This window comes from Equus przewalskii, chromosome 7, assembly GCF_037783145.1.
Source record: "Equus przewalskii isolate Varuska chromosome 7, EquPr2, whole genome shotgun sequence".
Classification (NCBI taxonomy): domain Eukaryota; kingdom Metazoa; phylum Chordata; class Mammalia; order Perissodactyla; family Equidae; genus Equus; species Equus przewalskii.
In genome coordinates this window covers 30,988,049-31,014,731 of record NC_091837.1, presented here as the reverse complement: position 1 = coordinate 31,014,731, position 26,683 = coordinate 30,988,049, and the positions used below count along the sequence as shown (strand labels likewise).

Sequence of the window (26,683 nt, the reverse complement as noted above, 5' to 3'; positions counted from 1 at the left end):
TTGGATGCCAAGATCAGTCTGTTTCTCCCTTGAAGCTACACCTGATTTTAGGACTGTGGCACCTGCTTTGACCCAGAAGATCCTGCAAAAGCTGGGCTCGTCTGCAGGAGCTATCCAGCCAGAAATCTGAACATACCCACTCCCAGCTCAGAACCAGGATCTTAAGAGGGGGCCTTTGCAGTCAGCATTGTGCAAAACCCTGGTGGTCTTTAACTTTGGCCCAGGCTCAGTCTCATCGCCTCTCAGAGCTCACGGTTGTCCTGCTGCCCACGCTGTCGGGGTTCCGGAGGAAGGTGTCCTGTCCTTGCAGACATCTGGCCTCCAGTTGAGAGTCCCGTCTGCCTCCTTTCTTTTGTTCCCACACTTGGCCTCACACAGGTGCTGCTTAGAAACCAGAATGAATGTAAAACAGTTACAGGCTTCCCTCTTCCCAGTTTGTGAAAGTTCACTTCAAGAAGATCACTTTCGTACATTCTCAGGTTTTGTAATTAAACCAACTGAAATCACTCTTTTGCTCGCTCTTTCTTTATGGGAATGCTTTGTGCACCTCACAGATTTATGCGAACGCTGGTCATGCTCCTTTGGCCCTGTGCGCTCATCCTTCCTCCACCTAATGAGACCCACGCTGCCTTCACAAAGCCTTTTCTAGCTGGGGTCCAGTTGAGTCTTGTTGGCCTTTCACTTACGTGCCATAGCAGTGTGTTTGTACCACTGTGGAGGCTGGAACATAGGTCCTTCTGCTACCTATTATAATTGTTTCTTATCTCTTACTCCCAACTAGATCGTAAGCCTGTGTGAGAGAGATTTTCTTTTTTTTTTCCTGAGGAAGATTAGCCCTGAGCTCACATCTGCCACTAATCCTCCTCTTTTTGCTGAGGAAGACTGTCCCTGAGCTAACATCCATGCCATCTTCCTCTACTGTATATGTGGGGCGCCTGAGGGAGAGATTTTTATTGCCCTCCATGTAGCACATAGTGGGTGATGAGAAAAATGTTTGTGAAATTAAATATTCTTAAATGTGGTTTCTTAATGACAGATGGTTTATACCTCTCTGAGTCAGAAACAGTAAACAAAGAGCGAGCGAACAGTTATAAAAATCCCCGTACACAAGATCTTACTGCCAAACTTCGAAAAGCTGTGGAGAAGGGAGAAGATGACACCTTTGCTGATCTTATCTGGAGTAATCCCCGATATCTCATTGGTTCAGGGGACAACCCAACCATCGTACAGGTAATCCTGCTTGCAGCATCATTAGCGTCAAAAGACTTGTTGACAAAGACAAAACTCAAAATCTGCGGTATTCTTTCAGGAAGGATGTAGGTACAACGTCATGCATGTTGCTGCCAAAGAGAATCAGGCTTCTATCTGCCAGCTGACTCTAGAGACTCTGGAAAACCCTGAATTCATGCGGCTTATGTACCCCGATGACAACCCAAGCATGCTGCAGAATCGCATTTGTTACATCGTGGACCTGTACCTGAACACTCCTGACAAAATGGTGAGTGTGCCACCTCCTCTCTTTTCTAGTAGAAGTTACAGCCAGTCTTAAAACACGGTTAGTGTTCCTAGTATGTGAGTATTTACTGTGTCCCTGCACTGTATCAGTGTGCATGTGGAGGATCAGAGAGGAGACTCACATTCATTGAGCTCAGAGAATTTAGAGAGAGATGGTTGGAAAATAAGCTCTGCTCACACATGAGAAGTCCGCCCCACCGGGCAGGGTGCATGTGGGGCTTGGCTGTGGACAGAGCTGCTGCAAGGATACTTCCCTCCTGGCCGTTGTCAAGAGAGGCCCAAGCTGGGCTTTGGAGGATAGGTGAATGCTGAAAAGCTAAAGGGAGAAGAAAGTAAAAAAGTTTTGGTACCTTTTATTCTAGTGTTCTGTGTATATCTTTTTTTTTTTTTTTTCCAGTTTACATTAGGACTATTTCCTGTGGGGTTAAAAATTTCCAAGGGATGATTTTTAATGGCTCATCAGGCTTAAGTAAGGATTCTTGAAACAGAAGAATTTTACATATATCAGAGAAAACCCAATGATGGCATAGAGCCAAGAATTATAAAGTCTCAGCAAAACCTAGGAGTTTGGAAAGGTGTAGTTGGCAGGAGAGGGAATAAAAGAAGCACATTGGAGTGGAGCATAATTTATTATCTCATAATACATATCGAATATGATACATTGAACTGCAGAATTGGAAAGTAAGAATGACTTTTAAATTAATAAGAGAAAAAAGGGGGAATGGAGATAAATTTGGCCAAACTTGCAAATTTAGAAGGGAGTAAAAGAAATACAGTGATTACATGAGCAATAGTAAGTGTAGAGTAGGACAGAAGGAATAAAATCAGTTAGACTAAGTGTGAACAAACTGCATCAGTAAGGATGTCTGATTTGATTAGAATAATCAGGAAGTCTGACTTAATAGCTGTGATACAGAACTGTGTACCTTATAGAAAATACACATTCTGTTCTTTCTGTTTTTCTTTTTTCTTTTTTCTCCTGAGGAAAATTTGCCCTGAGCTAACATCCGTTGCCAGTCTTCCTCTTTTTTTTGCTTGTGGAAGGTTTGCCCTGAGCTAACATCTGTGCCAGTCTTCCTCGATTTTTCAGTATGTGGGCTACCAGCACAGCATGGCTGCTGACAGAGTGGTGTAGGTGTGTGCCCAGGAACTGAACCCGGGCTGCTGAAGTGGAGCATGCTGAACTTAACCACTAGGCCACCAGGGCTGACCATCACTTTTTTTTTTTTAATTTTTAAAGATTTTATTTTTCCTTTTTTCCCCCAAAGCTCCCCAGTATGTAGTTGTATACTCTAGTTGTGAGTGCCTCTGGTTGTACTATGTGGGACGCCACCTCAGCATGGCCTGATGAGCGAAGCCATGTCTGCACTCAGGATCCGAACCGGCGAAACCCCAGGCCGCTGAAGCAGAGCTCGCGAACTTAGCCACTCGGCCGTGGGGCCGGCCCCAGTCACATTCTTTTCTTAATGACTGTGCGGTACTCACAGAAAATGTACATATGCGTGTCCACAAAGAACACTTAATAAATTCCTGAAATTAGGTGATGTTACAGGTCATATTGTCTGATCATAACCCACTAAGAGTAGGAATCAATTAAAGCACTGACCACAACACTTGGGCATCCTAGAAAGCCTGGGGGCTCACCAGAGAATGTGGCATGAATGAGAACTACACCTGGTCCCGGACCCAGAGCCTGCTGTCTACATAGGAACAAAAGTTCCTGGCAGGAATGAAGGGACAGGTTGGGGTCAAGTTTGTGGAACTTGGAGCAGGTTAGAGATGGACGTTACATGGTGTGAGGGAGATGAGTGGCCAAAAGGAAACAGGAGTGTCTAGGGCTCTCTGAGGTCTGATGCTCCGAATGCCAAGTGAAGACAGTAGGCCCTGATGTGCAGTGACCTCTGTCCTCTGCATGCCTGGCAAGGGAGGGCTGGCTGTTAGAGCTGAAGTTGTCTCAGGGAGAACGTGAATCAAGAAAGACCTAATCCAGAGAATACACTAAAGCCGGGCCCACAAAGTACAGTTTTTGCAAATAAAACTTTGTTGGAACACAGCTGTGCTCATACTTTATATGTTGTCTGCGGCTGCAGAGAAAGGTAGAGTAGGGTAGTTATGGCAGAGACTGGGTAGCCTCGGAGCCTAAAATGTTTACTTGGCTGAGAAAATTTGCCGACCCCAGGCAAAAGGACAGGCACGGCGGAGAGCGGCGGTGCGGGCAAATGCCCAGACCTTTGCAGGTTCTCTGGAATGTATGAGGTGGGGAGGCAGTCCTAGAGGGTGTGGAGCAGGGCATAGGAGGTGACTTGAGGATATTTGCTTGCGCAAGATGACTGGAGTCACCTAGTGGAGGGTGGGCTGGAGCTGGGAGTGTGAGCCCAGGCAGAAGGCCCATTAGGTGTCTTGGCAACCTAGACAAGAAGCTAAGGGGAGGGCAGCCTTGGCATACGGAAGGAGGAGTGACCACTGGGTACTGCGGAGCTGGGATGTGCTGTCCTTGCTAATTACAGGTGGGCTGCAGGGCCGTCTTTCTGGCTCTGGTAGAGGCATGTGGATTCCACTTTGGACATGCTGCATTTGAGCCTGCGGCCATCCAAGGGCCCAGAAGCAGTGGGCCCAAGAGCTCTTAAGCTCAGGGGGCGCTGTCACCCTTAGGCCCACTGGTCTGTAGGCAGCAGATGAAGGTGCAGCTGTGGGCCGGGGAAGGGCACCACTGGGGGAAGCCGGGGCACTGAGAAGCACCATGGAGTCAAGAGTGCAGCGTTTCGTTTACTGCAGTGTTAGCCACTAGAGAGAGTTTTCTTTAAGTACAGACCAAATGCATAGACTTTGCTTTATTCTGGATGTTGCCTTCATCTGTTTATTTCACATTTTGAGCATTGATTTTATGACCTTGTACCAGGCCCTGAACTGTTAAAGCTACTGTTTACTGAGCAGGTGTTATGCTCAGCTCGGTTATAAGCTCCCACTGGACCCGAGCACCTGGGCACTAGACCCACAGCAGCCAGAGCAGTCTGCTGGGCTCAAGCCCGGCTATAACGTGGATATGTGCTAGTATGCCAGTTGTTTTTCAGTTATAAAAAGTGTCTTTTTACAGTCTTTTGGGGGGTTTTGTTTGTCTTACTAAATACCTATTTTTATCTTAAAGCAACCTTATGAAACAAAGTGTAAATGAGAAATAAGTGTTCTTCCTCTGCACCTCTCTCAGGGCTATGACACGCCGTTGCATTTTGCTTGTAAGTTTGGGAATGCAGATGTAGTCAATGTACTTTCTTCACACCCTTTGATTGTAAAGAACCCGAGGAATAAATATGATAAAACACCTGAAGATGTAAGTACCTATTGAAATGCCATTACTGTATAGTATTAGCAATGAAAATCCATAAGATACAGTGTATTTCACAGCTACTGTTAAGTCACATGTAACTCTGTGTGAGTGTGTTTGACTTATGGGCACATTAGCACCCTGATTGCTGAGCAAAAGGCACTCTGTGAAGAAAATGCATCTGTAGAGCCAGGAGGGAATGAATTGCCCCAGTTTGCTGGGTTTATTTTCCTGAATCTGGCAGATGGTTCTCAACAGCTCAGCAGTCTTTTATCAAGTTCTCTCTGTACACACCTCAGTTGACCAGGGTCAGAGAGAACAGAAGAGGTGGTAGTGATGCTGGTGATGATGGTTATGATGATTACGGTGATGATGGTGGTGTTGATGGCCATGATGATGATGCTGGTTATGATTACAGTGGTGGTGGTGGTGATGATGGTCATGATGGGGATGATGTTGATGGTAATGGTGGTGATAGTGAGGATTATCTTGATGGTGGTGAGGATGATGACGCTGAAAGCACCTGATGTGTGTTCAGGTCACTGTGCACGAGGCAGAGTCCTAAGCCCCTCCTGTACTCTCACCTGACCTATACAAGCCTTGTGAAGTAGGCATTGTCATGATCTGTGTTGGCAGTTGAACAAAATGTGCCTTAGGGCAGAGGTGCTTCTCTGCCTGTGAGATGGAAAGGGAACTGGACCTGATGAGAATTGAAAGCTGGGTTGATTATACCATACACTGGAGCTGGAGCTGACAGCTACACTGTCTACATACACTGGACCTGCCAGCCTTTGGAAATAGGATCTGTCAGGATCCTATTCTGGTAGTAAAGCCTCTTTTGTAGTTGCTATGGTTACATAAGTAATGACCGCTTTCTGTAGAAAGTTTAGAATACACATAAACAAAAAGAGTAAAATTCAGCAGATAATTCTACAATTCAGAAATTACCATTATTTTGCATATGTCTTACTCAATTTTTTGTGTACATATGTATATTTTTTCATATAAGATGCTATTTGGTAACTGATATTTTTAAAATATTTGACATCTCTCACAATCGGTTACAGACTTAAAAAAAATAGTTTCATTACTTGCAGGGTACACTATACAATTGTAGTTTGTTTCTCACAGGCTGGCAGGAGAGATGCTAATTTTGTGGTTCCTTTCTTATTTCAAAGTTACTGGTTTTTTAATTGTTTCTAGCAAAAAAATGTTCCTGCCACTACAATTCTCCAAGGGCTGAGAAAGTTGATTCCTGTAGTTGTGAAAATAAAACATTTGTGTTCCGTGCTAGATAGGAGTTCTGTTTCAACCCAGTCCACACAGGACCTCAGACAGGGGCACTCAGAGAACTGAAAATTGTGAGTGTGTCCGCATGTCTCTGCTCTGACTTGATAGTGCACTTTAAGATTTCCTTTCTAATGATAAGAAAATGTTATGATAAGATTTAGAGTGTTAACTCTGTTTTTTTTAAATAGGTTATTTGTGAAAGAAGCAAAAATAAATCTGTGGAACTGAAGGAGCGGATCAGAGAATATTTAAAGGGTAAGGTGGGGAATTGGTGCCTGGAATGTGAGGCCCGTTGCGGGGAATGTCCTGGACAGTGTCCAAGCCTGGCCTTGTGTCCTGGGCAGGAAAGCCAAGGGTTGCCCCTGAACTCCCTTCAGAAGCCCTTTTCACGGTTCCTTCTGTTTCCTGAACTTCCCAGCTCTCACATTCCACCTCTGTTTTCATATAATCCCTCCTGTAGGCCTTGAGCTTTTATGAGAGACCAGGTTGTCTATCATTTGACTGTTGCTCATGGTCTCACGCCTTAGTCTCTGCAGGCCCCTCATGTAGCAGGTGCCTCCAATCCCACCTCCTCAGGTACAGCCTGCGAGTCTGCACAGAAGAGAGTGAGCGCGGCTGTGCCCAGAACCCCTCGCTCGGCTGGTGGGTTGGTTGGTTTGTCAGTAGCTGTCTGTCAGCTCTTTCATCTCACGCCCTCTGCAAGCCTGCCTCCCAGCCTAACCCTGCCCCCTGCTTGGCAAAGCTGGGATGCTCCTCCCTCAGTTCCCTCCACAGTCCTCACCTCTCCTGCAGCCTCTCCGGCACTGGATCTCATCACTCTAGACCTAGAGTTGAATTACTGGCTCAGCTTTTCAAGACCGTGACCTGTCGGGACAGTCCTTCCTGCTCAGGTCTGGAGGTTCGCCTCAACTTCCTGGGGCCTTGCTCCTCTGGCCAATGGCTTCTAGGACTTGGCACCTGTACCTCCTAGCTTGCAGGCTTCAGGAGTGTGGAGATGGCTGGTTTCAGAAAGGGGTTGCTCCCACCATCTTCCTCTGTTGTTTCCAGTGAGTTGGAGAAGATGGCGGCAGAAATGCCTTTCCCTGCCATCTCTAGCCAGAAGTCTGGTGGTCTGCTCGCCAGCGACATTGCAGCAGATAGTTGATGCCCTTTGGCCTCTCCTGTTTGCCTGTCTTTCCTTCTCTCTTGGTTTCCATTCCTATCCAAATCCCTGTTGGTCTCCATTTGAAGCAGAGGTTGGCACATGCCTATCCGGCCCGCCTGCTTTTGTAAATAAAGTTTTACTGGCACATGACAGCCACAGCTGTGCGTTTGCGCATTGTCTCTGGGTGCTTTCCTGCTGCTCCCTCCGGCGTGATCTCACTGCACCCTACCTTTGTTCTTTCCTGATTTCACATCAGAGTCCTGATGTTCTGGTCTGTTGAGAGATGTGTATTCGATGATACAAAATTGTAACATACAGAAAAGGGTAGGGAATTGGGAAGGGAGAGGAGTTAAAATGTAACTTCTTTTTAACATCTCTCAAGCTCCCACTTAGGCTAATCTTGTTCACACAGGTCCTGCCTCTCTATCCTTTTAAGTATCTGGGGGTGAGGACTTGTTCCTTGCTCCCACTTCCTTTTTCCTTTTTTCTTCCCAGCAGAGGAAGAATGCAGGGCTCCGTGAGTGAGTGTGGGACAAACTGGTCTCTTGCCCAGGTTCTTCAGCTTCAGAGCTTTTGTAGCCTTTTTACTATTATTATTATCATGAAATCACTTGCAAAGCCTGTGGTGTAACGAATGTGTTGTTTCTTGGGCTGCTGACCCAGTGCTGGACACACCCCCTCAGGTGATGACTCACCTGCACGATGTGTGTAGCCCTGGTGTGTCTCCCCTAGGTCACTACTATGTGCCGCTCCTGAGAGCAGAGGACACGTCTTCTCCGGTGATCGGGGAGCTGTGGTCTTCAGACCAGACGGCCGAGGCCCCGCACGTTGGCCATGGTGGAAGCAGCCCCAGAGACCCCATTTTGACCCTGCGAGCTTTTGCAGGGCCCCTGAGTCCATCCAAGGTGAGCTGCTGTGGAAGCTTCTGGAACCAGCTCCTACCAGTCCCTGCCAGAAGTGCTGGGTGTTCTCGCCTCTTCGCTCTGTGTTTGGTCTTGGAGACCAGGTCCCATGGAACCCCAGTGAGTTGGCAGTGAGGCTTCAGAACATTTGCTGGAGAAACAAGAGTATCTTGACCCTGTCAGGGTGGGTGTGGTGAGCCCACACTTCATAGAAGCGATGTTTCCCTGGGCTCACCCTCCCCCACACCATTGTCACTTGGCTCTCCCGTGTGTTGATGGCCCTTCTCACAGTTCATTGCCAGTCCAACTAGGCTGTCCATTCCAGTATTGTTGGACTTGTATTGTCACTAAGAAACTTCCATTTGCAAACTCTGCAGTTCACCTTCTGGATTGAGATATCTCATACACTGATCTGTATGTAATCTATCTTCTCATTAAAAATGTTCTAAATAATTAGTTACCCGCAACTATGAAGATGTCTCCAAAAACCAGTGATATCACTTAGGGTTAGATTCACTTGCATAAAACATAAAACTAGTAAGAATGACTTAAAAGCATAAACATTTGTTTTCCTCTCGTGTAATGAGAAAATGACTTGAGGCCCTTGGGGTGGCAGCTTTGCAGTGTCTGCCTCAAGGCCTTGCGTCATCCTCAGGGCCACGTGGTGCAACTCTGACCCTCAGACCCCAGCCCGGGCCACAGGAAGAAAGGGGCCCCTGCTTTATGGAGCCTTGTTCAGAGTCCCTCCTCACCTCCGTCAGAACACAGCAAGACAGGTGGGCGTGTTGCCCAGGGTCTGTCAGGAGATGGAGGAGGGACACTGGAAGGCACCAGATAGCTCTGTGATGCTGGAGGTTCTTCGCGTTGCCTGGTGACTTGGTACGTAGCATAGCTCAACACATTTTCTCTTCGTAGGCAGAAGATTTTCGGAGACTCTGGAAAACCCCGCCTCGAGAGAAAGCAGGCTTCTTTCACAATGTCAGGAAATCGGACCCAGAAAGAGGCATTGAGAGAGTGGGAAGGTACTTCAAGGGCATGGCACCAAGTGACAAAGAGCTGGTGTGGAGTCGTTTGGTGTGCTGTTGCTTACTTGTGGATAGAAGAGGAAACTTGTTACAATGGCCTTCACAGTAACAGTTCCCAGGAAGTGTTTACTGGGAGACTTTAGAGCCTTGTCGTGAGGTCTCACTCCTTGCAAACGTTGCACATGCTGCCGTTTGTGTAGCGTGAGATTCTGTTGGAACAGCCCTGCCCCACACGCAGCGTCTGTCAGGGAGTTGGTGTTCAGAGGCAGTGCTTTGTGTGAGGTGCCCACAGTGGGTGTTGCCTTGGCACTGAAGGAGAAAGTAAAACACAAGAGGTAGGCTGGAAACTACTAGGAAAAAAGTCCTTGGAAAGTGTTTTTTCCACAGTCAAGAAGCTAAATTATACTGTAATCAAATAAAACTTCAGTGAATTGTTTTAGAACTTGTTCTCAAAATATGTGCCTAGTTTCAGGTTTACAACTGGAACCTGAGAAGGACTTCTCTATTTTTATGTGCCTGGCCAAACCCATAATCGTATCCAACTTTATACAGTAGTTTTATGAAAACACGAAGGTCCATCTGCCTGTGGAGTCTGCTTAGCCCTCCTCCTCTCAGGTTTGCTTGTGAGTGGAGTTGTGGTCGCGGTCACCCTGGCTCGCTCCTAACCTGGCAGAGCTCCATGGGTGAGACTGTCGCGAGCGCTGCCTCAAAACGCAAGCACCAGTTTACCCCGACTTAGGATAACTGATAAAACGTAACCAGGTCTGCTGCTGTTGGTGCAGCACTTCCAGCATAAAGTGCCGTTTTCTGTGCAGTCAGTTCTGTGAGCTTCTGTTCTGGTTTCACAAGTGACGTGTGTGCTTTATTCTTACAGGGAGCTGGCTCATGAACTGGGGTATCCCTGGGTCGAGTACTGGGACTTTCTGGGCTGCTTTGTTGATCTGTCTTCCCAGGAGGGCCTGCAAAAACTAGAAGAATACCTTACTCAGCAAGAAGTGGGCAAAAAGCCCCAACAGGACACAGGAGAAGACGAAGCCTGGTGTCAGAACGCCTCTGCCCTCGGTAAGGACACACAGCACGTCCCAGGGCTCTGGGACTCGGACCAAGAAGTGAGTCCGTGTGAACGAGTGACCCCTGCTGCTCCTCTCTGTTCCTCATGCTGTGAGTGCTCCTGACGTCCTAGCAGATCAGATGAGAGGTGCCAAGTGCTCTCCTGTCCCCCATGAGTGCGTACCCTCGACTTGGCTTTCTCCTCACTTTCCTGCTTTTGAAGGGGGAGAACTCGGCCTGGAGGCTGTATTTCTGTTGGCAGGTCCTGCTTACCTTTTCCAAGGGGGCAGCACAGGTGGTTTCCTGTCTGGAGTCTGAGGAGGAGGCTTTGAACGAGAGAGTGGGCTTCCGCGGGCTGCAGGGATTCGCGGTGGTGCTGAGCGGGCATCCCGCGGTTTCCTGTCATCCACAGCTGCTCTCTCTCCCTCACAGGCCGTCGCAGGAAGTGCAGCAACTCCATCTCCGTCAGGGCGTTTCTAGATGAGGATGACGACATGAGCTTGGAAGAGATAAAAAATCGGCAAAACACAGCTCGAAGCAACACCCAGCCCACAGTCGGTGCTTTTGGAGACTCAGGGTGTGAAATCCTTTCCTTGGGGCAGAAGACAGACCTTGCAGGAGCTGCATCCCCGACCAGTCCCCACAGCAGCAGAAATGGGCTTTGTAGCCCCCTGGGTGGCAAGATGCCAAAGGCCCCGAGCCAGGAGGAAGCCCTCCTGTCACCTGTCTCTGGCTTGGCTGTTGAGTTCGATAAACTGAATTTGCAGAATCTAGGAAGTAGCTTTTCTAAGACACCAAATAAACGTATGGAAACTAGAGATAAGAAGATCCTGACATCAGGAATGGACGCAGTAGAAAGTGACTCGTTAGAACCTCCTGCTGCTGGCAAACTTGGGAATAATCAAATAAGGACAGAGGGTGAAATGTCAGCCGGGATTGCTAAGATGTGCCTGGGTCCCGACAGTCCCAGGCACGAGGTGCAGCATGGCTGCAGTTCTGTGTCCTTGGAGCCGTCAAGGGTCCCCGCCACAAAGGAGCCCATCCAGAGGCTCTTCCTTTCTGGGTATGAGTTGCGCATGTGTGTTGGTGTGTGATTCTGGAGGAGTGGGATCTGTGCACGTGTCACATGGAGTAGGGAGGTGCAAGCGCATGTGACATGGTTGTAATTCTCTTCAACCTTCTCTCTGCCCACAACCTGATTGGATGTGCACTTGTAGTTCCCCCCTCTCTCGTGAGTTTGTAGCTTCTTGGTGCACATCAGTGGTCTTCCAAGTGGGTAGACACAGTGTCCTCCTTTCATGCTCGTCTTTATGTCTGCTGTACTTCCCAGGGGAGTCATCGCCCCCACAGAATGACTGGAACCTTCCTAAGTATTTAGTTTGTTTAGGAAGAAAGACCGTCTTGGGGTCAGTCTCCCAGATGGTGGACTGTCCCCAGCCTTCTGGTTGACGGTCTATGGGAGTGAAATGTGCAGGGGTGGGTCCCAGGGGCACCCTCCTCTGGCACCACCTCCACCGTTTCTGTGGGACGGTACATCCTCTCTGGAACCAGCCTTGGCTCCTCTGTAACCTGGGTCATAGCCCCGACAGCTGCTTCCTGAGGACCGGACGTGTTCCTGCAGCTGTTCTGTTCCTATGCTAGGTTTTTGAGTTATGAATGCATTTCAAGGGGGCTGGCCCAGTGGCGCAGCGGTTAGGTTCGCATGTTCCTCTTCTCGGCAGCCCAGGGTTCGCTGGTTCCGATCCCTGGTGCAGACATGGCACTGCTTGGCAAAAAGCCATGTGTGGCAGGTGTCTCACATATAAAGTAGAGGAAGATGAGCACAGATGTTAGCTCAGGGCCAGTCTTCCTCAGCAAAAAGAGGAGGATTGGCGGTAGTTAGCTCAGGGCTAATCTTCCTCAAAAAAAAAAAAAAGCATTGCTGTTGGAAGGCTGCGTTTTTAATCACAGGTGTTTCCACTTTTTCTATCACTTCTTTTTTTGTGCCTTCTAGAGAGGAGCCATCAAAACTGGATCGGGATGTTTTGGCAGCTCTGGAGTGTGCAAACGTGGACCCTCACCAGTACCCAGCCGTGCACAGATGGAAGAGTGCTGTCCTGTGCTTCTCACCCTCTGACAGACAGAGGTACCGACGGGCCCTGGAGAGGACGGTCTGTCTGTTATGTGGGGGTTGCTGGTAGCTAGCTTCTGGAATGCTCCAATTCCAATTCATGTGAATGTAGTGGTTCACCTAGAACACTGGCAGCCTGTTAGCCAGGCTAACGTGTAGCCCCCCTGATGTGTGGCTGTGGCTGGTGGCACAAGGTGTCAGGGTCAGGGGTGGAAGCAGCCAGGATTCCTGGTCAGGGTCACATGGGATTCTTATGGAAAACTGTGTGAGCTTTTAATCTTCAGGGCCTGTGGTTCTGAGGTGCGAAGGTCCTCTTCTCAGAGCCCCAGTGGTCCCCGGGCTCAGGCACAGGGGCCCAGGTCCTGTCTATAGCCCCTGCTCTCCCCACCTGATGACAGACCTTTCTTGTTTCCTCAGCTGGCCAAGCCCCGCCCTGAAAGGGAAGGTGAAGTCTCAGCTGCCGGAGCTCGGTGGCCCTCACAGCTGCAGCCCCGGGAAGCCTGGTCCCCTCCCCCTCTCCCCTGGGCTGGGCAGCCCTGGGCGCTACAGCCCTGCAAACGGGGGCCACCTCCGCAGGATGGCTCGCTTGGCCCAGCTTGCCACCTTGTAGGGCCGCCGCCACTGTTGGGCTCTCCTTTCAGTCGTCATTTTTAAGGAAAGAAGGGTACTATGTTTATTGTTAAAATTTCACAGAAAATTTTTGTCTGATGAATTTATTAGTCTTCATTTTGAGGGTAAAAGAATTTTAGAAAATGCAAATATTCTGTAAAAAATTTAGATTTTTGATATTTTGGGAAAAGTTGATGAAAGCAACCTCAGATAAAAATTTTCTGAAAACCATCAATGTGGTCACGATACAGACTTCAGTGTGCTGTTCCTGGTCGCGGGTGTAACGGAGGAGGGGTTCCAACGCAGTTTGTGCCGGGAAATCCGAGTGCGCGCCCAAAGGAGAGGTTGGCCGCGGTGGCGGCAGCAGCACCTCCCTGCACCTCACTTCTTAAAGCCAAGATTAGTTTTATGCCCTCCTCCTTTCTGGGGTATTTGACTTTCTAGTTCATGATAGAAAATCCTCTTTGCTTTGCCAGTCGATCCCACTTGGTTAGATGACTTGGTAAGGGGGATGGATGTCCAGGAGTAAATGAACCTTGACTGTGTCTTACACTTGCAATGATATTTATAATTTGGGTCATTAAAAACATTTTAATTAGTGGCCAGAATATAAAACTTCCTTTTCTCTTGGGAAAAGTCTTGTAGCCACTGGGAGTTGGGCAGGTAGTCACACGGAACTCAGCAGCAGTCACTAGATGTTCTTCCTTCTCACCAGTGCTTGAGCTTTCACAGTGGACTTGATTGAGTTGTCAATTTAGTGGTAATAAAATGAGCTGTACGTTGGTCCCTAGGTTTGAAATTTATTCCCTATTTTAGAACTCATTTCAATTGGATTATAAAAGAGCGTCATGTTTTAGTACAGGAACTAGAGGTTGACTTTGACAGCTTTGAGACCCAGTTCAGTGACTTGAGCACGGTTTAGTTTAGTCTTCACCTTGGCTGTCACCTTCCAGAGGGTGTGTGCACAGACCCTGGGGCACACACAGCACTGAGCACCACGAGGATGCCCAAGACCGAGCAACAGCAAGGGCTGGTTTCCTCCCGGTGTTACAAACCACACAAGCAGACGTCTCTGAGCGTTTCCAGTGTTTTATCCAAATAAAAACTCTACTAGGGCTCTTGCTGACTTCAGTGCCTTTTGTAAATCATTTTTGATTTTCCTCAACTTGCTTTTTGGGAATAGGCAGTGATGCTAAGTGGAGGTAAGTGAGATTCTTTCTCCTCGTTAAGTTTTGTTCTTAAAACTTCTACATTGAAACTTGTATTTAAAATAGCTTATTTCTTTCACGTGATAACAAGACAGGTCAGGAATATGGAATCAAGATTTAGATTTTAAAATTCAAAAGGTTGTTACACAGGGTGTTTCCACTTGTGTAGCAGTGGAATCTAGATATAAGACAGAAAAACACATTCTCTTCTAAAGACCAACGGCATTTTTAAAAGGCATCTTTGTTCTCAACAGAAATCGGAATACAGATGTTATATTCACAGTCATAACCTGTTTCCTCTAAGATCTTGCCATACTGTCCTGTATATTGTTGTAAATATTCAGATGGAAATTAAAATGGTGTTTTTGCCCTAATTTTGCAGACTGCTGTTCCTGTTTTCTGAAGTTCTGGGATTTCTTTGACTATTTATTCATTTATAGAAGGTGGCCCTGCTTCCAGTGAATGCATTGTCGTGTCTGCTGTGGTGATTTTTGTGTTCTTTTTTGAGCTATTCAGTGAAATAAATTATTTTTTAAACCATGTGGTAATAATTCTAAGCTTTCAGAAAGACCTCTTTCACCTGTGCCAGGCAAAATGTGCTTTTTAGTAAAATCTTAAGTAGTGTTTTTTGAGGAAATAATATATTAACCTGAGAGTAGTTTATTGGCTGTTTTTTGGCCCCTTTGATTCCTAACACAGTTGTGGAAAACTTTCTGGCGTAAGTTAAACTAGCACAGATTTCCTAACTGCCCATGGAAAGGGGAAGCCTCTCCTGTGGGGCGAAGACTTGGCTGTCATTTCCTTGTTTGGAGGAGGTGGTGGGAGCCCTCGGCCGCGGTGAGGTGGGCGGGTGCCAGGCTGTGGGCTGCGGTGCGAGAGGGCCCTGGGAAGCCCCAGTTCACTTCTGGGGGGGACGTGGGCGCCGCAGTCTTCTGAAGTGAGAGCCTGCCGCACGTGGCAAGGACCACACACAAATCCTCTGCAATCATTTTTGGATGTTTCCAGAAACTTTCACAGCTTTCAGGGGAATTGACAGGTTGAGGGATAGCTGCCATGTCAGAGTGGTTTCAAACATCATCGGATGCGGCCCTGTGCTGTTTTCCTCCGCCGGTTCTGCTCACTGGGCTGTTCAGGGCACGTTCTCTTCTTATATCTTAGACATTTTGCATTTGTGTGTAAAAACCTGTAGTATTCTCCAGTTAAGTTCCTTTCCTGACTGTCTCAAAAGAAAACATTGGGGAACAAACAGCAACACAACACGGTAGGTAGGACGGACTCCCAGATGTCAGTTCAGGTTCCCTCGTATTACACAGGTTTGTGGTGTGCAGGTATCATTATGGACATTTCCAAAGTCTTCAGTCACCTGTCCCATCTCAGGGAACAGTGTCTACGATGACATCACCAGGCCCCTGTGCCTGACCCCATCCAAGCACCCCCTCTCCTGCTCTCGGCTGGGTGGTCTGTCCGCTCCACACCCCAGGTGGGCTTGTTTCTGGTTTTTAGAATGCTGCCGTTTCTCAAAGGTCAAGTGTAAAGGGCAGAAATGTCACTGAAAAGGCATGTCTGCAGAAAGGACAGTGAGGTGGCCTTGTAGACTCCTTGAGGGAACAGGGAAGAGAACCCACCACTTACCTTGAGGTGTCCTAGGCCCGAGAGTCCAAGGCTCAGAGTCCATGTGGGATGTGAGGCCCTTCCTTCCCCGGCTTCATTTGCACGTGAAGTGAAATGAGAGTGCCCATCACCTTGTGGTTTTAGAAGTTGACACGGCCCCTGGCTTATTTGTCAAAACTATTTCTAGAAAATGGTGTGTGGTTGCTGGTTCTAGAGAACCATTTATCAAGTTCACTGTCCTGGGTCAGAGCCTCACAGAGGACCCTGCTGGGGCGCATACCTGGGCAAAGCCACCAGCCCTGGAGACACAAAATAGTGCGGAAAGAGCTTTCTGCCGAAGCTGTTTCAGCAAGTTTGGGGCTGCTGTTCGTTGCACTACATGGGCTTCCTGTTTTCTTTAAAACAAACATTCAGTTAGTACTTGGAAAAAACAGTAAAATAAAATTTATTTTTTATTTATTTCCAAAGTTGACACAGAAATGGATCAAATATCCCAATTAGTTGCAGTGATTACAGAAAATGCTCATAACCACTTTATAGAAATTGTAGTTTTTCCTAAATTAACAGAACATTTGAGATTTACATACTATGTCTAAATAGTTTGATCCATAAGCATAAAAGATTAACAGCCAGAGGAAAACAAAGATTGAACGGTCGGCTCTTTTACTGAAACAGGACCCTCTCCTGGGCCATCACCACCCAGCCTCTGTCCCATGAGGCCAGCCGGCATGTCACCTCCATCACCTGCCAAGGTGCTTCTGCGTGCCTGAAAAGCCTAAGGCACAGGGAGCTCACGTCCAGCAGTGTCAGGTGTGTGGCGTTAGAGGGAGAGATTGGTTTTCAAAGCAAGAACCCAGATGAGGAAAATCTTTGATAAATATTTGACAAAAGGGTTTTAAGAAGTGAAGAGAATGCATGAAGCGGAAGAGAAGCGCTGGCACCTGCTCCGAGTCCCTCGTGCCTGTTGGGCTTTGCTGATGGAGTGTCGAGGGGGGGGTCACCTGGCAAGCTGTGGTCACGACCAGAGACCCCTTGGTGTGGATCTGCTGCGGTGCCCGCAGTGATGGCATCTGTGAGGCCTTGTCCAGTCCCTGAAACAGGCCTCCTTAAACTGCACAGGCTCGTCCTGGTAGATGAGAGAAAGGCAGAAAACCCTGTGCAAGAAATCAGGCTGATCTGAACGTTCCCTTGTCCATGCTGGGCCAGGAGTGCTAAAATGCTGCATTTTACATATTTCTACTTTTCTGCCACCTCGTCCTGGAGAAATGAAAAGTAGCCTGTGGAGGGAAGACAGAGGGAAGGAGCCCGTGTTCTTGGCGGCACCCACGCTGGAGCCGGGCAGGGGGCTGAGGAGGAAAGCGGAGCCTCAAGGCAGCCCTCAGGAGCGGGAGATCTTATCAGGAGGCATGAACCCCGTGTCCCCGAGGGTCCTGAGTGCCACTCGGCCATCAGGCCGGACCACCAGGTGAGTAATGCTGCCGTTGTTGAGGGAAAGGCGGAGCCAGCCTTCTGGAGGGAACTGCAGCGCCCTGGGGAAGAAGAAAGAACATGCCAGAATGGGGGCCTTGTTTTTGAAATGGGCCGAGGTCTTGGCAAATCTACCACCACCGGACCCCAGGTGAGAAGTCTCAGAGCCGACCTCAGGGCTGGGACCAACATCACTAAGTCCCTCCCATTTCAAGCAAGGGATTTCTCAGGAAGGAGCTGCCAGGCGATGCCAACCCATCCAATATGGGGTAAAGTGGCAGCCCAGCCCCTCTCTGGGGCAGGAGATCAACGCAACTCAAGATTTGCATGTGAGTCAGAAATACACCAATTCGTACAACTGTGCACGATTTAATTTCTGGTTTTCCAATGTAACAAAAGGGGTGGGGGCAGCCAACAGTGACAGAGCCCTTCCTGCTCCATTCTCCCCAGGGAGGGCTGGAGGGTGGTGTTATCCACAACCCCTCAGCATGTTAACACTCTTAATGCTTTTTAGGCACAGTTAATATTTGCTGAAAAGCCCAGAATTGCTGTCGCTTCCATCTGAGTCACCAGACATCCCTTATGCCTCAGAGCGTTGGCACGGACAGCGGCATCCCTGTGGCTTACCTTGCAGCCGTCAGCTGACATCTTCCCTGAGTTTTGTGGACTCAGAGGAATAACTGCCTTCACGCTGTCTCAGTCTTCTCCGTGTCATGCCTCACACTTCCCAGAGCACTCTCCTGAATCAGCAGCAGAGCGCCTCGCGTGTCTTGGTAGTGCTTTGGCTCCTCGGAGCCCCACACCCAACACAGGCAGCCTCCCCTCCAAGTCCCCAGTTACTTTGGGTGTGTTTTCAGCACCGAGGTCACCTGCTAGTGACCGCTTAGGTCGCCTTCTCCCAGGATAGGAGCAACACAGTGTTTACACAGCACAGAAGTCACCCAGGTGCTCTTGGGCGCCCAGGGCAGCACACAGGATGGTGCCGAGCCAGGAGCCCTGGGACTGCCTCCCAGGAGCATTGTGGCTGAGGGCGTGGAGCCAGGGGCCTGCCCATCCGATGCCCACCCCCTTCCCCAGCAGCACTCGATCTGGCTTGGAGGCCCCATAAGCGAGCTGAGAACCCCGGCTCCCCTGACACAGGCACTGCCCCCCATTCCCCGCCTTGGGCTTCTCGTGGAGGGGTGGGGGAGTGGTGAGCGTGGCCCCCCACAGCCCTGGGACAGGCCCGAGGGTCTAACGCAGTGAGCAGAGATCCTGGGCCTGTCTTCAGACAGCACCACAGGCCTGCTGGCTATGCTGTATCCTGTCTTGCCACTGCCGAACTCATCGTCACACAAGAGGAACCCCTCAGCTACTGAAGTTCCCAACAAATGCTTTCTAACGGATCCAAGGGGAGGCAGGGTTCCAGTTATTTCAAATTTTACACTAAGTAGGATCTTGTCAAACAGATGCACCCAGCTGGCCTTCCCCCCTACAGGGCCCTCTGTGACACGTGGCTACCACTCAGGGCAGGCGTCACTTAAAAGGGCCCTGGAACTTTCTGTGGTGCCAGGAAGCAGGGGCAGGTCCACAGGACACAGGAGCTCCAGAAGGAGTTCCCAACAGCCGAGGCTGCAGCAACTGGAGCAGTGAAGTGACTAATGTGGTAACGGATTATAACCCGTAGCCCAAAATCAAGGTCCAGGAGTCCATAATCATACAAAGAAATATATGGAGGGTAAGGGGCTGGCCCCATGGCCGAGTGGTTAAGTTTGCGCACTCCACTGCAGGCGGCCCAGTGTTTCATTGGTTTGAATCCTGGGCGCGGACATGGCACTGCTCATCAAACCACGCTGAGGCAGTGTCCCACATGCCACAACTAGAAGGACCCACAACGAAGAATATACAACTATGTACCGGGGGGCTTTGAGGAGAAAAAGGAAAAAAATAAAATCTTTAAAAAAAAAAAAAATTTAAGAAATATATGGAGGGTAAGAGTCAGGTCTTAAAAAGAATTCCAATTGATAAACAAAAGGAAACACGAAACCACCACTAGGCAAACACCACTGTAGTGACTGTTGTGGCAGGATTACCAACAGGTGCTAAAACCCACTGGAATGTCTGAGGGGAACAGGATGTGAGCCTTGGCTCCCAAGATGCTTATCAATCACCAAGGGGAAAATAATGACTTCACAGTGTGAAAAGTCCAGTGCACACAGCGCCTTAACCAAAGGACCACCTCAGCATCACCGGGAAAGGCCATCGACTGTGGCCAGGACGCACTGGGATGAGCAGACCATGTCTGCTATTCCCCAAATGCAATAGTCCTGAGAAACTCCTAACAGAGATTCTGCCTGACGAGTGACTAGGCCCCGGGGAAAGCGTCGAGGCCACGAGCAGAGGAAAGACGAGGAGCAGGCCGGCTGGCAGGAGGAAGCTTGGCCAGGGCGCCTGGCTAAGACCCCTCACCTGCATACGATGTAGCGGATGACATTGGCGTGGCAGATGAAGATCTCGTAACTGTCCTCCTGCTGCTTGGCGTCTGCCCGGTGGATGTAGTTCCGGAAGGCGGCCTCAATCCGGGCTCCATCTTCGTAATACTGCTAGCGGGTAAAGGAAAGAATGATGAGCATGGAGGCGGCACAGAGGCCATGCCGAGGTCAGGAAAAGGATGGCCCGCCACTGCGGGAGCAGGAGTGAGAGGAAGGGGTGGGGAGAGTGAGCCAAGGAGGACAGAGTGGAGGCTGCTCCCCAGGGAGGAAGACCACCGTTGGGGGGACGTTTTTACCACAGCCTCTGGCTTCCAGTGAGACACGGGCGGGTCGGGCTCGATGGGGGCACCTTCCCTGAGCAGGTCTGTGCTGACCTTGCAGACGCCTGCAGAGAAGCAGGGAGACTCAGCGCGCCTGCTCCCTCCCTTTGCTGCAGAGGAACCCAGACAGGCACTCACCTGGCAGGTGTTTGCTGATGATGTCAGTGGTTTCCACTGCGCGGGTCATGGAGGAATGGACAATTTTATTAAACTTCAACCCCAAGCTTGCAAGTCGGAGACCAGTTAGTTCAGCCTGTTCACGACCTGGGAGGTGAAATACACTGGAGAATTCAAAAAACTGGAGTCCTTTTGTTTACCTTACAAATGCTTCAGTCCTTACCAAGTAGCATTAGGGGTAGCGACAAGACGAGGCCAGGAATTCAACAGGTAAAATCGAGATAATCCAGTTACCTTCAGCCCCATTAGAAAAAACATTCAAAACAGTGACCAAGACTGGGGACTACTAGTTTGGCTGGGGCCTGTTTACTACTTTCTGTTGCTGTTTCTGGGTCCCTCACACCGTTCTTACTCAACTTTGTCCAATGACTGTGTCTCAACATGCCAGTGACCCACCAGCTGTACAACCATCGTAGATATCAACACACAGAGACCTGACGGCCTCCGTGTCACCAAGTACAGACTGGGTACAAATACAAATGGCTTTTCTCAAATATGTCTTAGAATCTAGTTGAAAATGCCCTCAGAAAGTCAGATTCAGCTGAATGTGGTGACACTTGCAGACAGGGCTTCACTTCCCATTTGTGTACCAGGAACCTGGACCCACAAGAGGGGCACTATCCCCTTTGTACCATCTGAATTCTTTAACGTGCACACAAATGGGTAATATCCCATTCAACAAAGAAACTTTTAAAAATTTAAATGCTACCTCAGACCACCCTGCATTTCCTTTCCTAGGAATTTCTCCTGTGGAAACCCTTGCACCCGGCCACAGAGACCAAGGTTGAAGGACACGCCCAGCAGCACTGTTCATGACAACAAGAAACTGCAAAAGCCACACACACCTCTGCCACAGGGACAGCTGCTATCACTCAGTCTCACCTGTTTATTTCTATGAAGCAGACTCTAAATAGACATCTGCAAGTGCTGTATAAGGATCTTCAGCAAAAAATTAACTCAAGCACAACAGTGCACATGGTCTGCTGCCTTGCAGAGCATCAGGGACCACAGAGGCCTCTGCTGTGTGCTTTGGATTCTACTGCCTGCAAGCAAGATCCACCATCATATTTTTTAAGCTGAGGACATTTTTGAAGCCTCTGATGTATCGGAGTTAGGGTGATAACTACTGACAATGACAGTGCTCGAATCTGGGCCAAGTCCCTGACACAGGTCCAAGGAACCCCCAGCACATACCCAGGGGCGTCAGAGTGCGGTCCTTCTCCAGGGAGGCATCCACATGGTACTGGGAGTGCCTGATGAGGAAGATGTGCCGCGTGGCCTTGGCTTTGTAGTGGTCCAGCCTGGATGCCAGTTCCTCTTCTCCAGATTCCAGGTTCCTCTTCCGCAGGTTGACCAGGGACAGTGGTTCTCGCCTAATGTTGAAATATGAGACGGTATGTCCTTGCGACTCCTGTTTACAAATCACCCTGGATATTTCTGACAAGATGGTCTTTCCATCTTGGGAAAGCACAGGGGAGAAGCCAGTGCCCTCGGCACTCTGTTCTCTGCCACCGGCCCTAGAGAGGCCAGCTTCTTGGAGCACATCTCATTCAGACCAGAGCTGAGCGCTGCCAGGCCTGTTCTGGGCGACTGGATGGTGAACAAGACAGACAAGTGAAGCCCTTGTGCAACTTACATTCTAGTGAGGAGAGGCAATAACAGCACAGAGATCAGTGACGTGGAGAAAGTGGAACCAGGTAACAGGAAGGCGTGGCTGTGGGAGGGCAGGTAGGACGTGCCCACAGGGCAGCCACTATGGCCTTGCTGAAGGGGACACTGAAGCAGAGTCGGCAACTGTGCTGTCCACTAGTAGCGACTAGCCATGTGATTACTTAAATTCAAAACAATGAAAATTAAATAAAATTAAAACTTTATTTCCCCAGTCACAGTGAACACATTTTAAATGCACATGGGAGAGTGGTTATTACATTGGACAGTAAGGAAGAAAACCTTCTTCTTATCACAGAAAGTCTACTGGAGGTGCTGCTGGAATGTTGAAGAGCTGATGGGGTGGGGACAGCCACAGCAAAGATGACAGGCATATCTGGTGGCTCACGGAACTGAAGTTAATAAAAGGCAGAGCTGAGAAAAGAATGCACTTGGCTGAGACAGAGTGGCGGAAGGAAAGTTTTGAGGGGAGTAGTGCCAATTCAAGGGTTCTGCTGGGGCCATGTGAGCCTGGGGTGCCCATAATACAACCAGGCCAAGATGCTGCCTTGGCACACATGTGGGAGCCTAGGGCTGAGCCAGAGAAGACATCTGGGAGCTACAGGCACAGACACAGGGAGCCTGGACTGGATGAAGTTCCCCAGGAAGAGGCTGGAGATTTCACTGGATGAGGCTCTGGAACTTTCCAGCATTTACACTTGGTGACTAAATACAGCTTCAACCAATAAAGCTGGAGTCCAGTTCTACCTCAAGCAAATCCTTTAACCTCAGAGTGAATCTGTTTCCTTAAAAAGATGTAAGAAATTTGGAAGATCGTACTGATGTTTAAAAAAGAGAACATGAACTGGTTTAATCATGAGAAAAACAGACACATCCAAATTGAGAGACAATCTATAAGATCCCTGACCAGCACTCCTCAAAACTGTCACGGTCATCAAGATAAGGGAAGTGTGAGCAACTCTCAAAGCCAAGAGGAGCCTGAGGAGACGTGAGGATCAACTGTCATGTAGCATCCTGGAAGAGACAATGGACAATAGGTGAAAACTGAGGAAATCTCAGTAAAGTATGGACGACAGTTAATAACATATCTATACTGACTGGCTCACTCACTGTGACAAGCGTACCATACTAGCATAAGATGTTAACAACAGAGGAGCCTAGGTGTGGAATACACAGGACCTCTATTACCTCTGCAATCTTTCTGTAAATCTCCAACTATTCTAAAATAAGTTTATTTTTTAAAAATGAAAGGTGAAAGAAATGAATCCCTATGAAGTTCCTGATACACCTGGGCTAAAAATAAATATTAGCTCTGTTCCCCCTCACTCAGAGCAAAGTATCAAGTAGTAAGGAGCTGGGACTGGGTAAACCATCCATAATGGCCACTCCCAGACTCCAGAGCAGTGCTGTGCAATAAAAACAGACCAGCAACATACGTGTTTTTAAATCTCCAAGTAGCCACAATTAAAAAGTAAAAAGAAGCAGGGAAAATTTCAATTACTTACTTTATTTAACCCAATGTACCAAAAATACTATCATTTCAACAAATAAACAATAATCAAAATATCTGCACTGCTTTGTAAGACTAACAATTGTTTCCTGATCACAGAAGCCATATTTCAGGTGCTCCACAGGACATGTGGCTAGTGACCAGGTACTGACCCAAGACCCCTGGAGGCTCATGTTACTATTCAAGACGTCTGCTAACCATGTCCTTGCACATCTTCCCTGCAAAGAGACCCTTTTAAAGGACTTGGCCATCATTCTTCAGGCACCCACATCCATCTCTCTCAGCTGTTAGGCAAAAACAGGATCAATACTCCATCATCCAATTCAACGCTTCAGAAACTGAGAGTGGGAAACAAGGATGACAGCCCTACAGAGAGGTCCAAGCCCTCCGTCTAGGACTGAAAATGACCACGTTGGGCCACTCTGTGTGCCAGGCACTGTCCACATCGCTAGACTCGTTCCTCAGAACCACCTCGGGACTTGAGAGACGAGGCTCGGAGGAGGTGTGGGTGGGACAGACCCCGGGGAGCCGAGGCTCCGAGGAGGGGTGGGTGGGACAGACCAGGAGCCGAGGCTTGGAGGAGGGGTGGGTGGGACAGACCCCGGGGAGCCGAGGCTCCGAGGAAGGGTGGGTGGGACAGACCAGGAGCCGAGGCTTGGAGGAGGGGTGGGTGGGACAGACCAGGAGCCGAGGCTTGGAGGAGGGGTGGGTGGGACAGACCCGGAACTGAGGCTCAGGGATCGAGGGACGCCCACATCGCAGCCAGACTTGCAGCCAGAACCGATAGAGAAACCCGCCCGCAGCCTGCCTCGCCCGCCCCTCCGCTTCGCAGACCTTGTCGGCCCGAACACACGGCACGGGGCCCGGCCCCCACCCACCGGCCCCGCACCTGTCCCAGTTGGGGTCCCAGACACCGGGCCTCGGGCGCGCAGGCCCGGCCCACGCTGGAGGCTCGACCACGCGCGGCTCCGCGTCCCCGCCCGCGCGGGGCTTGCCCACCGCCACGGCCGAGAAGAGCACGGCGGCCGAGCCCCCCGCCAGGCCGCAGGCTGCCAGCTGCAAGGCCTGCCGGAACGCCATGCCGGCCCTCCCGCACCGGCCCCGCGCATGCGCTCACCGGTGCGGACGGCGCGCCGCAAGGGACATGTTTCCTTCCGGCCGGCGGGCGGCGCGGGGGCTGTCGGGATCGCCCGGCCGCCGCCGGTGCTTCCGAGGAGAAAGACGCAGGGGCATGGCGGGCGGCGGTTCTCGGAGGTCTGCCCCGCCGTGGGCAGAGGGCCGGGCGAGTCCTGGCCTTCGAGCAGCGAGAGGTCGCGCGGCGCTGCCCCCGCGGAGCTCGAGGGCGCCTGGGCGGGCGCCGCGCCGGACAGGCGGGCGGGGCCTCGCGGAGAAGGACTTGGGGTTCTGTTCGCGTGAACTGGGAACCTCCGCAGGGCATGCTGCTGTTTTTGCTGTAGTACACATAACATAAAATGTGCCTTCTTAACCACTTTTAAGTGTACAGTTTCATGGCATTAGGTACATCCGCGTTGCTGTGCAACCATCCCCACCATCCATCTCCAGAACGTTTTCATCTTCCCGCACTGAAACTGTGTCTCCCCGTGAAACAACTCATTTCCCTGCGGTCAAAGCCAGGTGACCACCATTGTGCTTTCTGTCTCTGAGTTGAGTCGAACTTCGTGAGTGGAGTCATACAGTGTTTGTCCTTTGGGAACTGGTGTGTTTCAGCATAATGTCCTCGAGGGTCATCCATCTTGTAGCATATGTCAGAATTAATTTCCTTTTTAAAAACTGGATAAATATTGCATCGCATGAATATAACACTTTGTTTAACCATTCATCCATCAATGGACACTTGGGTTGCTCCAGTGAATAATGCTGCCCTGAACATGGGTGTGCAAGTATCTTTTCAAATCCCTGCTTTCAGTTCTTTTGGGTGTATATCCAGAAGTGTAATTACTAGATCATCTTTGCAGGTTTTTAAGTTGGGAATTGACATGATGTGATTTACATTTTTTTAAAAATCACTCGATATTTTGGAGAATGAATCTATTCCACAGAAATACCCAGAACTCTGCTTAAACATGGTGTTTTGAACCCAAACATTTATTTCTAGAAGGTCACTTACTAGAACCATAGTAAAAAGATTTTAAAAGGAAAAAAAAGACAAATCCACAAGGACATACTTGAATCTGCAAGAAGAAACAAAGAGAACAGTTGACAAAATTCTGGAAGATGGAACGTCAGCTGCCTGCACTGAGGGAAGCCAAGATACAAGCTCATTTAATCCAGAGAGTCTAGAAGAGTCTGAGGAGTTATAGGCACTAGCCCCACCTCTGAGGTCGGTGAGCGGAGTTAAACACAGGAGGACCGATTGAAAAATCTCGAAGAGCTTGCCCTCTACACCCCTCCATCTCCTGTAATTCAGGCGAACACCTCATCTCCATCGTGGCAGAAGACTAGACAGATTTCATTCTGGGGGATTTTAACCAGAAGGACTGTGGATTTGGGAACGCCAGACAGCAGAGATTGGGATGCAGTAATAAAGATGAGATGATGGGAAGTTCATATGCTAATAGTGGGACCTCTAACCCCTTTCCTCCAGTCAGTCACAAGAATGTTGGCCACTAGGCTTGCTCCATTACAACTGCCATACTTCTCCCTGGGCAAGAAATTAAAGGATTCTTCTCTGGGGAAACTGAAGCCCAAGAGAAAAGGCCTCAGTTACTGAGAATGGGTGATCCCCAACAATACTGGGTCAGCCCACAGTAAGGATACCATTTGATAAGTGTAGCCCATGCACACTAAGCTTCAGAGAATGCCGGAGTGGCTTTGACTCTCAAACAATGATGCACAAGCAAGGATCAACAGACATTTGAAGACATCTTGAAAGAAAAGAACAAAATAAACAACAAATGAACCTTGAGAAAATAGAAACAGTACATGGGGACAGAGGAAAATTTCAAAAGATATATAATTGAGATCCCAAGGGATATTGCGTCCATGAAGCAAGGATGGGACACTATGAGGAAGGAACGTGCTTAAGAGTGAGAAAGCAGGGTAGGCAGGGTTCGTGTAAAGGAGCAACAGGAAGCAGAAAAAATCAGCAGGAAGGGTGGCATATATGTATCACCCGGCCTCTCAGAACACAGGGGCAAGTCTTGGTCTAGAAGGGCCTTTCTGCTATGCCTCCATGTAGCTAAGCAGTAGTATTGTATATTTTACCACAACTGAAAAAAAAATCTGAGCGCGGCCCTCTGACCATACATTTCTTCCAAAGCAAC

The 26,683-nt window shown here is 49.2% G+C and overlaps 2 protein-coding genes across 8 annotated transcripts in view; one reads left to right on the top strand and one right to left on the bottom strand.

Moving 5' to 3' along the window:
• ANKLE2 (ankyrin repeat and LEM domain containing 2) overlaps positions 1-14,549 on the top strand; it is a 30,884-nt gene extending 16,335 nt beyond the window's left edge. For all 4 annotated transcript variants that reach the window (XM_070629405.1, XM_070629404.1, XM_070629406.1 and 1 more), the window contains exons 4-13: positions 1,037-1,230; positions 1,310-1,498; positions 4,721-4,843; positions 6,316-6,382; positions 8,004-8,176; positions 9,089-9,195; positions 10,073-10,260; positions 10,681-11,311; positions 12,242-12,373; positions 12,776-14,549. In XM_070629405.1, coding sequence (XP_070485506.1) covers positions 1,037-1,230; positions 1,310-1,498; positions 4,721-4,843; positions 6,316-6,382; positions 8,004-8,176; positions 9,089-9,195; positions 10,073-10,260; positions 10,681-11,311; positions 12,242-12,373; positions 12,776-12,968 — 1,997 coding nt within the window. In that variant the 3' untranslated portion in view covers positions 12,969-14,549. The remainder of the gene's footprint in view (positions 1-1,036; positions 1,231-1,309; positions 1,499-4,720; positions 4,844-6,315; positions 6,383-8,003; positions 8,177-9,088; positions 9,196-10,072; positions 10,261-10,680; positions 11,312-12,241; positions 12,374-12,775) is intronic.
• A 1,655-nt stretch (positions 14,550-16,204) lies between these two features.
• On the bottom strand, positions 16,205-26,664 carry PGAM5 (PGAM family member 5, mitochondrial serine/threonine protein phosphatase). Of its 4 annotated transcripts, none has more exons than XM_070629408.1 (6): positions 24,517-26,664; positions 21,416-21,594; positions 20,183-20,308; positions 20,021-20,109; positions 19,702-19,835; positions 16,205-17,315 (listed from the first exon to the last, which is right to left on the bottom strand). In XM_070629408.1, exons 1-6 carry the CDS (start codon positions 24,861-24,863, stop codon positions 17,165-17,167), a joined length of 1,026 nt encoding a protein of 341 aa, XP_070485509.1. In that variant the 5' UTR covers positions 24,864-26,664; the 3' UTR covers positions 16,205-17,164. The 4 variants fall into 4 exon arrangements, with proteins under 4 accessions (XP_070485509.1, XP_070485510.1, XP_070485512.1 ...); XM_070629409.1 differs by having other exon boundaries at positions 19,702-19,832; XM_070629411.1 differs by having other exon boundaries at positions 19,702-19,832; positions 24,289-24,552.
• Positions 26,665-26,683: the final 19 nt, after the last annotated feature.